This window comes from Labeo rohita, unplaced genomic scaffold (genome assembly GCF_022985175.1).
Source record: "Labeo rohita strain BAU-BD-2019 unplaced genomic scaffold, IGBB_LRoh.1.0 scaffold_87, whole genome shotgun sequence".
Taxonomy (NCBI): Eukaryota; Metazoa; Chordata; class Actinopteri; order Cypriniformes; family Cyprinidae; genus Labeo; species Labeo rohita.
In genome coordinates, this window is record NW_026129821.1 from 10,610 (window position 1) to 23,620 (window position 13,011).

The window sequence follows — 13,011 nt, forward strand, 5'->3', positions numbered from 1 at the left end:
ATATATAAGAACTAGACAGATAGATAGATAGATAGATGGACAATATATGTAAAGAACTAGATAGATAGATATATAGATGATTGATAGATAGACAATATATATAAAGAACTAGGTGGATAGATAGATAATACATAAAAACTAGATAGATAGATAGATAGATAATATATATAAAGAACTAGATAGATAGATATATAGATGATTGATAAGAACTAGACAGATAGATAGATAGATAGATAGATAGATAGATAGATAGATAGATGGACAATATATATAAAGAACTAGGTGGATAGATAGATAATACATAAAAACTAGAGAGACAGATAGATAGATAGATAGATAGATAGATAGATAGATAGATAGATAGATAGACAATATATAAGAACTAGATAGATAGATAGATAGATAGACAATATATAAGAACTGGATAGATAGATAGATAGACAGACAGACAGACAGACAGACAGATAGATAGATAGACAGACAGATAGACAGATAGATAGACAATATATATAAAGAACTAGGTAGATAGATAGATAGATAATACATAAGAACTAGAGAGATAGATAGATAATATATATAAAGAACTAGATAGACAGATAGATAGGCAATATATAAGAACTAGATAGATAGACAGATAATACATAAGAACTAGAGAGATAGATAGATATAGATAGATAGATAATATATAAAGAACTAGATAGATAGATAATATATATAAAGAACTAGATAGACAGATAGATAGACAATATATAAGAACTAGACAGAGATAGATAGATAGATAGATGGACAATATATATAAAGAACTAGATAGATAGATAGATGATTGATAGATAGACAATATATATAAAGAACTAGGTGGATAGATAGATAGATAATACATAAAAACTAGAGAGATAGATAGATAGATAGATAGATATAGATAGATAAATATATATAAAGAACTAGATAGACAGATAGATAGACAATATATAAGAACTAGATAGATAGATAGATAGATAGATAGATAGATAGATAGATAGATAGATAGATAGATGGACAATATATATAAAGAACTAGATAGATAGATAGATGATTGATAGATAGACAATATATATAAAGAACTAGGTGGATAGATAGATAGATAATACATAAAAACTAGAGAGATAGATAGATAGATAGATAGATAGATAGATAGATAGATAGATAGATAGACAATATATAAGAACTAGATAGACAGATAGATAGACAATATATAAGAACTGGATAGATAGATAGATAGATAGATAGATAGATAGATAGATAGATAGACAATATATAAGAACTAGATAGATAGATAGATAGACAATATATATAAAGAACTAGGTAGATAGATAGATAGATAATACATAAGAACTAGAGAGATAGATAGACAGATAGATAATATATATAAAGAACTAGATAGACAGATAGATAGGCAATATATAAGAACTAGATAGATAGACAGATAATACATAAGAACTAGAGAGATAGATAGATATAGATAGATAGATAATATATATAAAGAACTAGATAGACAGATAGATAGATAATATATATAAAGAACTAGATAGACAATATATAAGAACTAGACAGATAGATAGACAATATATAAGAACTAGACAGACAGATAGATAGATAGACAATATATAAGAACTAGACAGATAGATAGATAGATAGATAGATAGATAGATAGATAGATAGATAGATAGATGGATGGACAATATATATAAAGAACTAGGTAGATAGATAGATAGATAATACATAAAAACTAGAGAGATAGATATGGATAGATAGATAATATATATAAAGAACTAGATAGACAGATAGACAATATATAAGAACTAGACAGATAGATAGATAGACAATATCTAAGTACTAGATAGATAGAGAGATAGACTATATAAAGAACTAGACAGAGAGACAATATATATAAACAACTAGATAGATAGGTAGATAATATATAAGAACTAGATAGATAGATAGATAGATAGATAATACATAAAAACTAGAGATAGATAGATATGGATAGATAGATAATATATATAAAGAACTAGATAGACAGATAGACAATATATAAGAACTAGACAGATAGATAGACAATATCTAAGTACTAGATAGAGAGATAGATAGACTATATAAAGAACTAGACAGAGAGACAATATATATAAAGAACTAGATAGATAGGTAGATAATATATAAGAACTAGATAGATAGATAGATAGATAGATAGATAGATAGATAATACATAAAAACTAGAGAGATAGATAGATATGGATAGATAGATAATATATATAAAGAACTAGATAGACAGATAGACAATATATAAGAACTAGACAGATAGATAGATAGACAATATCTAAGTACTAGATAGATAGAGAGATAGATAGACTATATAAAGAACTAGACAGAGACAATATATATAAAGAACTAGATAGATAGGTAGATAATATATAAGAACTAGATAGATAGATAGATAGATAGATAGACAATATATAAGAACTAGACAGACAATATATATAAAGAACTAGGTAGATAGATAATATATAAGAACTAGATAGATATAGATAGATTATATATATATAAAGAACTAGATATAGATGATAGACAATATATAACAATTAGATAGACAATATATATAAAGAACTAGGTAGATAGATAGATAATATATAAGAACTAGATAGATATAGATAGATTATATATAAAGAACTAGATAGATAGAGATGATAGACAATATATAAGAACTAGATAGACATATATATAGACAGATATATATATATATACATATATAACTAAGTAGATAGATAACATAAACAACTAGACAGATAGAATAAAGAACTAGATAGTTCGATGATAGACAAAATATATAAAGAACTAAGTAGATAGACAATATATAAAGAAGTACATATATATATATAAAGAACTAGATAGACAGACAATATATATAAAGAATATTGTCTATCTATCTAAATCTTATATATTGTCTATCTATCTAACAAAGTGAACAATAGACATTTTCATTTCATGCTGACTGTATTTTTATGTTAAATTTGTGTTGGTTTTTATTTTGAAAGTAAAACACAGTGCAGATAGAGAAAATACTTTTTATTTGTATAAAATCATTATTACACAGCATTAATTTCCTGTCAGAGAGAGGAAGAGAGTCAGACGTACAGAATCATATGACTACTGATGTCTGATTTACACACGGCTCATACACAGCTCATACAAAACCTCGTCAATGACAGCAATCAGTGAAAATGAGAGCAATTCTGAGCATTGTGTGACGACAGCGGATAAAACCAAACACGCTCGAACAGCCAATCACAAACTACACCGATCATAAAAGACTCCAGAACATTCTCCCCTCACACACACACACACACACACACATAAAACCAGCTGTAAACAACTAAGAGATGAAGAGAAGCGAATGACCGCGTGGAAGATCAGTGAGTGGTGGAGTTCAGACGTCTGCAGACGGACGGCTCACATGCCCTGCCTGATGCTCTGGATGATCTGGAAGATGGCTGAAATACAAACACTCCACACGTTAAAGCCTGAGCACATCACATATGTAACATATTAAAGCCTCTGTCGTGACAAAATAACGCAAACTGCACATATTCTATCAGCTGCATGGTTAAAAAGGGAAAAAGAACAATTGTAATGCACTCTGAAAAATGCAAACGAAGAACTGCCTACATAAATATACACTAATTTGCATAAATTTCCAGAATAGAAATCTCAATCCAGGCTCATAATTCTAGAGTCATTTTGTTGTCATATTAGAGTTAAAGGTGTTTCCAGAGGGGATTTTGGATTTATTTTTTTATGACAAAACACTGTCAACAGACAAAAAACAAACACATTTTCACCATGTTTTTAGGAGTGAAATGTTGTATAAACCAGTGTGAATGAAATACGAACAAGCCTTCAGAATACAGAGAGAACGTAAGAGAAAAAAACTGTTTAAAGATTGAAATCTACAGATGCAAACAGATAAAATACAACAAAATAAAGACATAAAAGTGTATTTTAGATGTTTTCTTTCCACTAGTCTGAAAGAAGAGACATGATACGAAAGCAAAACTGACCAATGCATGAAAAAACATACTGTGTTTGCACACTGGTGTATAATGACAGCAAACTGTACGACTGAACAGAGTGTGGATTGTTGATTTGACACGGCCTGAGGATGCGACGACACTGCAGCTTAAATTTTAACACTACAGTAACATTATTTTCAGCTGCTGACAACCATAGGATTTACATATTGGATCTTTAAAACAACAGCCTCGTTATGTACAGCATGCAAATAACCTAAATGATTACGCACAGACCAGACTCTATGTAAATAAACATCAAATTATTCATGCAGGTGGAACAACTGAACATCAGCAAGATCTGAGATCAAGCATCTCTCATGGATCATATTCTGCATTACCGAGGAAAAAACAACAACAAATGGGTGCCGTGAGAATGAGAGTCCAAACATCACAATAATCCACAAAACAACTCCAGTCCATCAGTTCACATCTTGAGAAGACAAAAGCTGAAACAAATACATCACTAAGACGTTTGCAACTAATATACAAGTCCATGATCCATAATAACACTTCCTCCAGTCAAAAAAGTTCTGGTCTGAATCAGGAGAGAAATCTGCACGGATCAAGCACTGATTACAAGCCAAAACAGCTCCAAACAAATATGTGGCTGGAGTTTGATGTGAGAGACAACAGGAGATGGACTTTTTCACTGGATTCAGTGTTATTATGGACTCGATGGATTGATTTAAAACATCTTAATGATGGATTAGTTTCAGCTGTTTTTATCAGCTGTTTGGACTCTCATTCTGACGGCACCCATTCACATCCATTGGTAACACAGTGATGGAATGACACATTTCTACAAACCTGATGAACAAACAAACTCATCCTAATCTTGGATGGCCTTTAGGAGTGTTGATGAATCATGTAAGTGATGTAGTGTACGTTGAGCTGTTTTCACGTCTCACCTGATCCACAGACCACGAACACGAAGAGCGCGAGGAGCCACGGACCCACCGGAGACTTCTCCTCATTCACCACACGCTGCAGGACAAACACAGTCATACGGACGTCATTAACGCCACACACATCCACAACTCAAACACACGTGGTCGCAAATTTAAGGATATGAGGTTTGTGCCAAAAAACAAACAAACAGACGACTGCTTTGAACTTTAGTCCATGTCTACAATTATTCCATTATTGTTTAGATAAATTGTGTTGGTGTATGTTGATGTGTATGTTGTTTATCCTGAAACTGTTTCCAAAAATTATGGTGTTGCATATGTGCCAAAAAAGTTGATATTTATGTATCTACTAGTTGTGATGTACCTTTTCCTACAAAAAGAAAAAAAGATCTCAACCTTAGATCTTAACAAAATGATGACTAAAAAACGCACGTCAGTGCGTTTTTGTTTTTTTCTGTTTTTATTTAATTTATAAAGGTGCATTATATATTCTATCGTAAATTTACAGTACTATCACAAACATTAATAAAACGTTCGATCAAAGTTATCTGTTCTAACATTCTTAAAATATTAACAAACACAAATTGACTATCTGTACATTGTTAATGGAATGTTTTTTCTTGTTTGCAACATGATAAAATGTTAAATGTTCCTTTAACATGCGCATAAGCAAGAAAAACAAAGTTAAAACATCTGACTGGACATTTTGAATTGTCATAAATAACGTTTTCTTAATTAAACATTCTTACAACATATGTGACCCTGGAGCACAAAACCAGTCTCAAGTATCACGGGTGTATTTGTAGCAATAGGCAAAAATACATTGTATGGGTCAAAACGATCAATTTTCCTTTTACGCCAAAGCTCATTAGGATATCAAGTAAAGATCATGTTCCGTATTTTGCAAATATTTTATATTTTAAATGTAACAATATAAAGTACTGTTGGCGCCGACATCTAGCTCTGTTGCGCTCCAGGAGTCCCGGCTCGTGGACCTTTCCCGATCCCAACCCCCTCTCTGTCTCCCACTTCATTTCCTGTCATTGCTAAAATCCTGTCCTATCAAAAATAAATGTGAAAATGCCAAAAATAAATCTTAAATATATATAAAACGTAACTTTTAATTAGTAATATGCATTGCTAAGAACTTCATTTGAACAACTGTAAAGGTGATTTTCTCAATATTTTGTGTTTTTTTGCACCCTCAGATTTCAGAATTTAAACAGTTGTATCTCGGCCAAATATTGTCCTGTCATAACAAACCACACATCAGTGGATTATTTATTGATGTATTGATTTTAGCTTTTTTATTCAGCTTTATTCGGATGATGTATAATTCTCAATTTCAAAAAATTGACCCTTTTTACTGGTTTTGTGGTTCTGGGTCACATATAATAAAGTTTCAGAAAACGCGTTATTGAACAAATCTAAATGATGTGTGTGTTTATCTGGACATCTGTCAAATGTTTTGCAGAACATTCTCCAAGTGCAGAAACTTACAAAGCATGAAATTGAGCTGAAACACAATAAAAAAACACCTGACATATGCATATACATGCTGTAGAAAGCAGTGGACAATTTTTGCATAAACTGAATTATTTTTTGTAATTACTGCAGTATAAAGTAATGGAGTAAAAACACAGTACTTCTGCTATGTGGCACTTACTGCACCAAAAGCATAAGCATGAATACCATGGTACTTTCGTGCTAGTGCTGAATGTGTATTTATATGTGTATATATGTGTGTGTGTGTGTGTGTGTGTGTGTGTGTGTGTGTATGTGTGTGTGTACTCGTATATCGTGTATGCGCAGTGTGTGTATTTGTGTGTTTGCAATGCGCATCGAGTATATTGTTTATACAGTAGGTGTTTATGTGTGTTCGTGTGTGTGTGTGTGTGTGTGTGTGTGTGTGTGTGTGTGTGTGCGCGACATAGCCGCGGGAGCGCGCGTACCGTGGTTTTCTGCACGTGTCCTCTCTGTGTGATCGTCTTACTGTGTTTCTCGTTCGCTACTTTCATCCGCTGCACCGCCGACATGATGCTGCCGCTGATGGAACGCGTCACAGGAGGCGGAAGATCGCGCTGAGCCGGTAAACGGAGCGGGTTTGTCGGGCGATTCGGTTCCGTTCCAGTCGCTCGAGCTGCGCAGCCGCGGTATCACGTGACCTGGCCCTGGCCCCGCCTCCTCGTTACGTCACACCGCTGAAACGCTTTCCTCACTGGCATGACGTCATGGACTGATGACAAAAAAAAACTCATACGATTTTATTTAAACGATAATTGAAAACTAAAACCTTGAAACGTCTTATTGTTTGCCCCTTTTATATGTATTTATTATTATATATATTGTAAATATATGATATATTTTATTTATATATATATATATTTTTTTTTTGTTAACCCTTGTATTTGTAATCGAATGATATTTCTCTATAATCCCAGTTGTTGACTGATAATCAACATTCACTTCCAAGAAAATGTGTCATCTTGCTGTCCGAAATAGCCGAGACACAAAATATTTTTATAGCCAATTACAGGCCTAATTAAACATACAGAGTTCTATACACTTCTTTTTTATTATTTAATTTTTACATTTACATGATGCATTTACACTGCACTTACAAACTGCACAAATATTGTTATGAGATTAATGTTTTAAATGTTACAGTTGTACCTGAATACAGAAATTTGAAGTGATAGGGAAAAAATCGAATAACACTTTTAAATATAAAAACCTCACCTGAATATGTTCGGCGTGGAAAGCTTATTTTCAGTTAATCTTATAAAACTATCGAGCTAAGCTAGTAGTAGTACTGATAGTGTCGTGTAAACAGAAGAGCGAAAAGCAGAGGAAAAGACAAAATGGATCAGTTGAGTGAGTCACTTACGCTGGAACCGCTCCGATTGATTCAAACAAACACGTGACTTCGATCATTCAGTTCAAGCGATTCACTAACAAAAACCAGATCAAAAGAGCCATTCGTTTTCGAATTTCGACATCGCGTAATGATTGAATGATAAAAAGTATGTAGCGATGAGTACAACGGAGGTTTCCTAACTCCGAATCAATTTAAACACTGCGTCGCAAAATTATTCACTGTTTCAAAGCGCTCCAATCGGATCGCGTATCGCGAATCATTTGAGTCAGATCGTTTCTGAGTTGGTTCGTGAATCATTTGATAAATCGGAACTTCGGAGGCGGTTCGCGAATCATTTGATTTAGATCGTTTGGTTCGCGAATCATTTGATTTAGATCGAAACTTTGGATCGGGTTCGCGAATCATTTGATTTAGATCGTTTGGTTCGCGAATCATTTGATAGATCGGAACTTCGGATCAGGTTCGCGAATCATTTCAGGTCGGAGGTTCCGAACTTCGGAAGGGGTTCGCGAATCCTTTGATTTAGCTCGAAACTTCAGATCGGATTAACGAATCATTTCAGGTCGGAACTTCGGATCGGATTCGCGAATCATTTGATTTAGATTGTTTGGATCGCAATTCATTTGATAGATCGTAACTTCGGATCGAGTTCGCAAATAATTTGATTCAGACCGTTTATGAGTTGTTTCGCGAATCATTTGATAGATCGGAACTTCGGAGGGGGTTCGCGAATCATTTCAGGTCGGAATTTCGAATTGGGTTCGCGAATGATTTGATTCAGATCGTTTGGTTCGCGAATCATTTGATAGATCGGAACTTTGAATCGGGTTCGCGAATCATTTGATTCAGACCGTTTATGAGCTGGTTCGCGAATCATTTCAGATCGGAACTTCGGAGGGGGTTCGCGAATCATTTCAGATCGGAACTTCGGATCGGATTCGCGAATCATTTCAGATCGGAACTTCGGATCGGATTCGCGAATCATTTGATTTAGATCGAAACTTCGGATCGGGTTCGCGAATCATTTCAGGTCGGAATTTCGAATTGGGTTCGCGAATCATTTGATTCAGATCGTTTGGTTCGCGAATCATTTGATAGATCGGAACTTCGAATCGGGTTCGCGAATCATTTGATTCAGATCGTTTATGAGCTGGTTCGCGAATCATTTGATAGATCGGAACTTCGGAGGGGGTTCGCGAATCATTTGATTCAGATCGTTTGGTTCGCGAATCATTTGATAGATCGGAACTTCGAATCGGGTTCGCGAATCATTTGATTCAGACCGTTTATGAGCTGGTTCGCGAATCATTTCAGATCGGAACTTCGGATCGGATTCGCGAATCATTTCAGATCGGAACTTCGGATCGGATTCGCGAATCATTTGATTTAGATCGAAACTTCGGATCGGGTTCGCGAATCATTTCAGGTCGGAATTTCGAATTGGGTTCGCGAATCATTTGATTCAGATCGTTTGGTTCGCGAATCATTTGATAGATCGGAACTTCGAATCGGGTTCGCGAATCATTTGATTCAGACCGTTTATGAGCTGGTTCGCGAATCATATGATAGATTGGAACTTCGGAGGGGGTTCGCGAATCATTTGATTTAGATCGAAACTTTGGATCGGGTTCGCGAATCATTTGATTCAGATCGTTTGGTTCGCGAATCATTTGATTCAGATCGTTTGGTTCGCGAATCATTTGATTCAGATCGTTTGGTTCGCGAATCATTTGATAGATCGGAACTTCGGATCAGGTTCGCGAATCATTTCAGATCGGAACTTCGGATCGGATTCGCGAATCATTTCAGATTGGAACTTCAGAATGCCTTCGCGAATCGTTTGATTCAGATTGGAACTTCGATTTTATGAATCATTTTATAGATCTGGGCTACGGATCAGCGAATCAGATCGGGCCTATAATTTGATTACACAGTGAAACACTTTTTAAAAATGATCATTAAAAGTTTTCTGAAACGTTCTGTTTAAATATGTAAACCCATTGTCTACATAAATATACACTAATTTGCATACATTTCCAGAAAAGAAATCTAATTCATTTGATTTTGTTGTCAAGAGTTAAAGGTTTTTCTACAGGGGATTTTGGTTTTCTTTTTATCGCTGCATATCTTTTGCTGTTTTTAGGAGTAAAATGTTGTATAAACCAGTGTGAATGAAATATGAACAAACCTTCAGAATATGGAGAGGATTAAAACTGATGTTTGGTGTTTGTAAGAGAAAAAAACCTCTTTATTAATGGAATATTATATGAATTATTACTGATATTTGTTTATTGAAGCATCAAAGCACTGTAGAATGTGTGGTTTTGTGGCTGAGAGACACAGAGGAGAAAAGCTTGAAAATCAACACCAGCTCTGATGTGGATGTTAAATAACATTTATGGACGTCACACAAACAAGTTTAAACTTGTGTTAAATATTGAGAAAAATCCCACTCACAGAAATGTCTGAACAGAAGCTCTGTCACGTCAAACATGGTAAACACGGTAAATAAAACTGACTGGACAATCAGCCAGGGGTCACACACACACACACACACACACACACACACTGCTGAGAAAACCTCAGGATCTTCAAAAGACAAACACATGAAGTTCAGTGTTCTGCATAAAGGGCCAAGCGTCGAGCTGAGCCGCTGCAGTCGGTCACGTGTCACATCTGCTCATTACAGTCGTCTGGACAGGAAATCACGATCCGACAGACATTAAACAACACAAACACCAGCAGAGGAGCAGGATGTGTAACGCTGCGCTGAGAGAGGAGATGAGCCGTATCTGTAACACACACGATCACCCGCACGCAAACACACAGAAAACACATCAAACTAACAGTAAGACACAAATGATAATCAAGGGCCCAGAATGATCTCAATGTAAACAGTCTTGTACCTGAGTGTGTCAGCATCCCAGTCCGCTGATCACCCCGATCCGGTCCACCTTCATCCCGAAACAGCCCCGCCCCACGCCCTTCCTGCTCCGCCCCTGCAGCTTCCTGTGACGGCCAAGGAGGTCCAGGAACACGCGTGACGGCGCGACATCGCCGTGACGCGTGTGTGTGAGGGGCAGGGGTTCGTCTGCCGACCCCTCGCTGACCTCTGGATCAGCCAATACTAGAGAGCTGATCTTCAGCCCGAACAGATCCTGCAGAACCTGCACACACACACACACACACACACACATTTACTGTATACAGTAAACTGAATGCTGTACAGTATGTCCCTACTCACGCTCTTTTTTTATAGATAAATATATTAATATAAAGAGTAGTATGCTTGCATACAACTTCAAACTTAGCCAGTAGGCTATTTCACAATGCAGTAAAAGTGCAGCTGTTTCCAAAACATTTTTTCTCCATTAAAAAATATGAACCATGAACCAACCAGCTTGATTTGAAGCAACAAAGTACTTAAAAATCAGACAAAATGACAGACTGACTTCAGTGGGAAAAAATCTACAATCCCACAATGCAATGCTTTAAAAAAAACATAGAGAAATCTGGTTTAAATATGTTAATTATATATGTATAAACAATACAAACGATTACTAACATCGGATCTCACGAATTTAGCTTATATAAACACTGCAGGAACATTTTTTTAAAACACTTTTTTGAGATAATTGGGTTACTATTTTACTTTGCACTATTATTTTCACTCTTTAATAATATATTTAATGTATTTAATATTTATTTATGTACATTAATATTAATATTCTGTTTTCATTTAATATTTTAGTTCATTTTTGTAATTTTATTGTGTGCTTTTGTGTTTTTTATTAGTTTTATTTGAGGGGATTAGATATGACTGTATTTTTCAATAATCAATTTATTTATTCATTCATTCATTTATTTTTTGCAGTTTTAGTTATTTTAGCACAGGAAAACTTAAAATTAAAAATAAAATTAAATTAAAGTGAAATAAAATAATACATTTATATATTTTATTTTAGTGAAATTTTATTTTAAATTAAATGGTGAAAACATTTTTTGTTTGATTTTAGTTTTAGGTAACCCAGGATTTTATGATATCTTATTACTTTGAAGAAAAAAAAATTGCATTTTGCATGTTTTTCCCCAAAATAACCCTAAATATATTTAATTGAAAATTTTATTTTTTGATTTTGCATTTATTAGTCATTTATTAATTTTTATTTGTTATTAAGTCAACATTGACTTTTTTAAGTAATGAGTGATGGATTTAGTTTAAGTTAACTGTAGTAATTCTGGAGCACATCATGTCTTAATAAAGTGAATAAAAAACAGAAATCATGCCTTTTGCATCTAATTTTTGTAAAAATCTGAAGTGTGTAATCTGTGCAGCACTAGAATCTTCAAACACAATCACACACATGATGACTGTTTTCAAACATGTTCCCAACACTCGTGTGTCATTGGTCAGTCAGTCCGATAGTCCCGCCCCAAACTCACGTGATTGGCCGAGTTTTAGGTTAAACACAAATCAAATCCTCACCTGAGCATCTGGTCGTCGTGGTGACGGCCGTCCCTGTACCTGCGTTGCCACGGCGATGATGAGAAGCAAGAGGAGAACGGGATGAAGAGAGGAGCCGAAGTTCAGAGGAGATGAAAAAACCATCTTTGTTACTAGTTCAAAGCAAGTCAGAAAATAAATATCAGTCCAACGTTAGGATCACGTTATCGTGGCGCTTCTGTCCTGTGCGCTTCAGGACGGGTCTCTGTCGGAGCAGGTGCCGCGGCGGCCCCTTTAAGGAGCATCGCCGTGATGTCACACATAGCGGAAGGTCGCCGTGAGCGACGCCCCGCCCCTCAGACGTCACGCCGCATCACGGCCTGCAGACTGAACACAGATTCTCATTCCTCACAAACTCCTGCAGTTCAGAAAGCCCTAGTGACCACTGGAAGAGCTTCATTTCTGGGCTTTGTGTCACATTTAATCGTCGGCTCGTTTACAGCTCGTCATTCTTCACAGTCACAGACTGACGCGACCTCTGACCCGCTTAGGTTCCGCCCCCTATAAAAGTTCCCCCTGGAAACGGGCGGTGCTCGGGAACTATTTCCTCCTGCGAGACACAGACACAATAGTTCCACGTCAGATGAGAGTTTCCCCGGCAATGACCACAGGTCACGG

At 35.4% G+C, this 13,011-nt stretch overlaps 2 protein-coding genes across 2 annotated transcripts; both read right to left on the reverse strand.

Moving 5' to 3' along the window:
- Nucleotides 1-3,084: 3,084 nt before the first annotated feature.
- On the reverse strand, nt 3,085-7,188 carry zgc:85858 (uncharacterized protein LOC405879 homolog). Its single transcript, XM_051105018.1, has 3 exons — nt 6,964-7,188; nt 5,012-5,087; nt 3,085-3,524 (listed from the first exon to the last, which is right to left on the reverse strand). The coding sequence occupies exons 1-3, from the start codon at nt 7,045-7,047 to the stop codon at nt 3,484-3,486; spliced, it is 201 nt and encodes a 66-aa protein (XP_050960975.1). The 5' UTR covers nt 7,048-7,188; the 3' UTR covers nt 3,085-3,483.
- Nucleotides 7,189-10,402: 3,214 nt separating this feature from the next.
- On the reverse strand, nt 10,403-12,580 carry nppcl2 (natriuretic peptide C-like 2). Its single transcript, XM_051105051.1, has 3 exons — nt 12,376-12,580; nt 10,796-11,056; nt 10,403-10,681 (listed from the first exon to the last, which is right to left on the reverse strand). Exons 1-2 carry the CDS (start codon nt 12,496-12,498, stop codon nt 10,805-10,807), a joined length of 375 nt encoding a protein of 124 aa, XP_050961008.1. The 5' UTR covers nt 12,499-12,580; the 3' UTR covers nt 10,403-10,681; nt 10,796-10,804.
- Between the last annotated feature and the right edge of the window lie 431 nt (nt 12,581-13,011).

Bases quoted from the DNA above. Each gene is read 5' to 3' on its own strand.
- zgc:85858 (XM_051105018.1), bottom strand. From the start codon at position 7,047: ATGTCGGCGGTGCAGCGGATGAAAGTAGCGAACGAGAAACACAGTAAG. The intron at 5,088-6,963 runs GTACGCGCGCTC...TTTGTCCTGCAG, and splicing joins GACACGTGCAGAAAACCACG to CGTGTGGTGAATGAGGAGAA. The intron at 3,525-5,011 runs GTGAGACGTGAA...TTTGTATTTCAG, and splicing joins GTTCGTGGTCTGTGGATCAG to CCATCTTCCAGATCATCCAG.
- nppcl2 (XM_051105051.1), bottom strand. From the start codon at position 12,498: ATGGTTTTTTCATCTCCTCTGAACTTCGGCTCCTCTCTTCATCCCGTT. The intron at 11,057-12,375 runs GTGAGGATTTGA...GTGTGTGTGCAG, and splicing joins CACGACGACCAGATGCTCAG to GTTCTGCAGGATCTGTTCGG.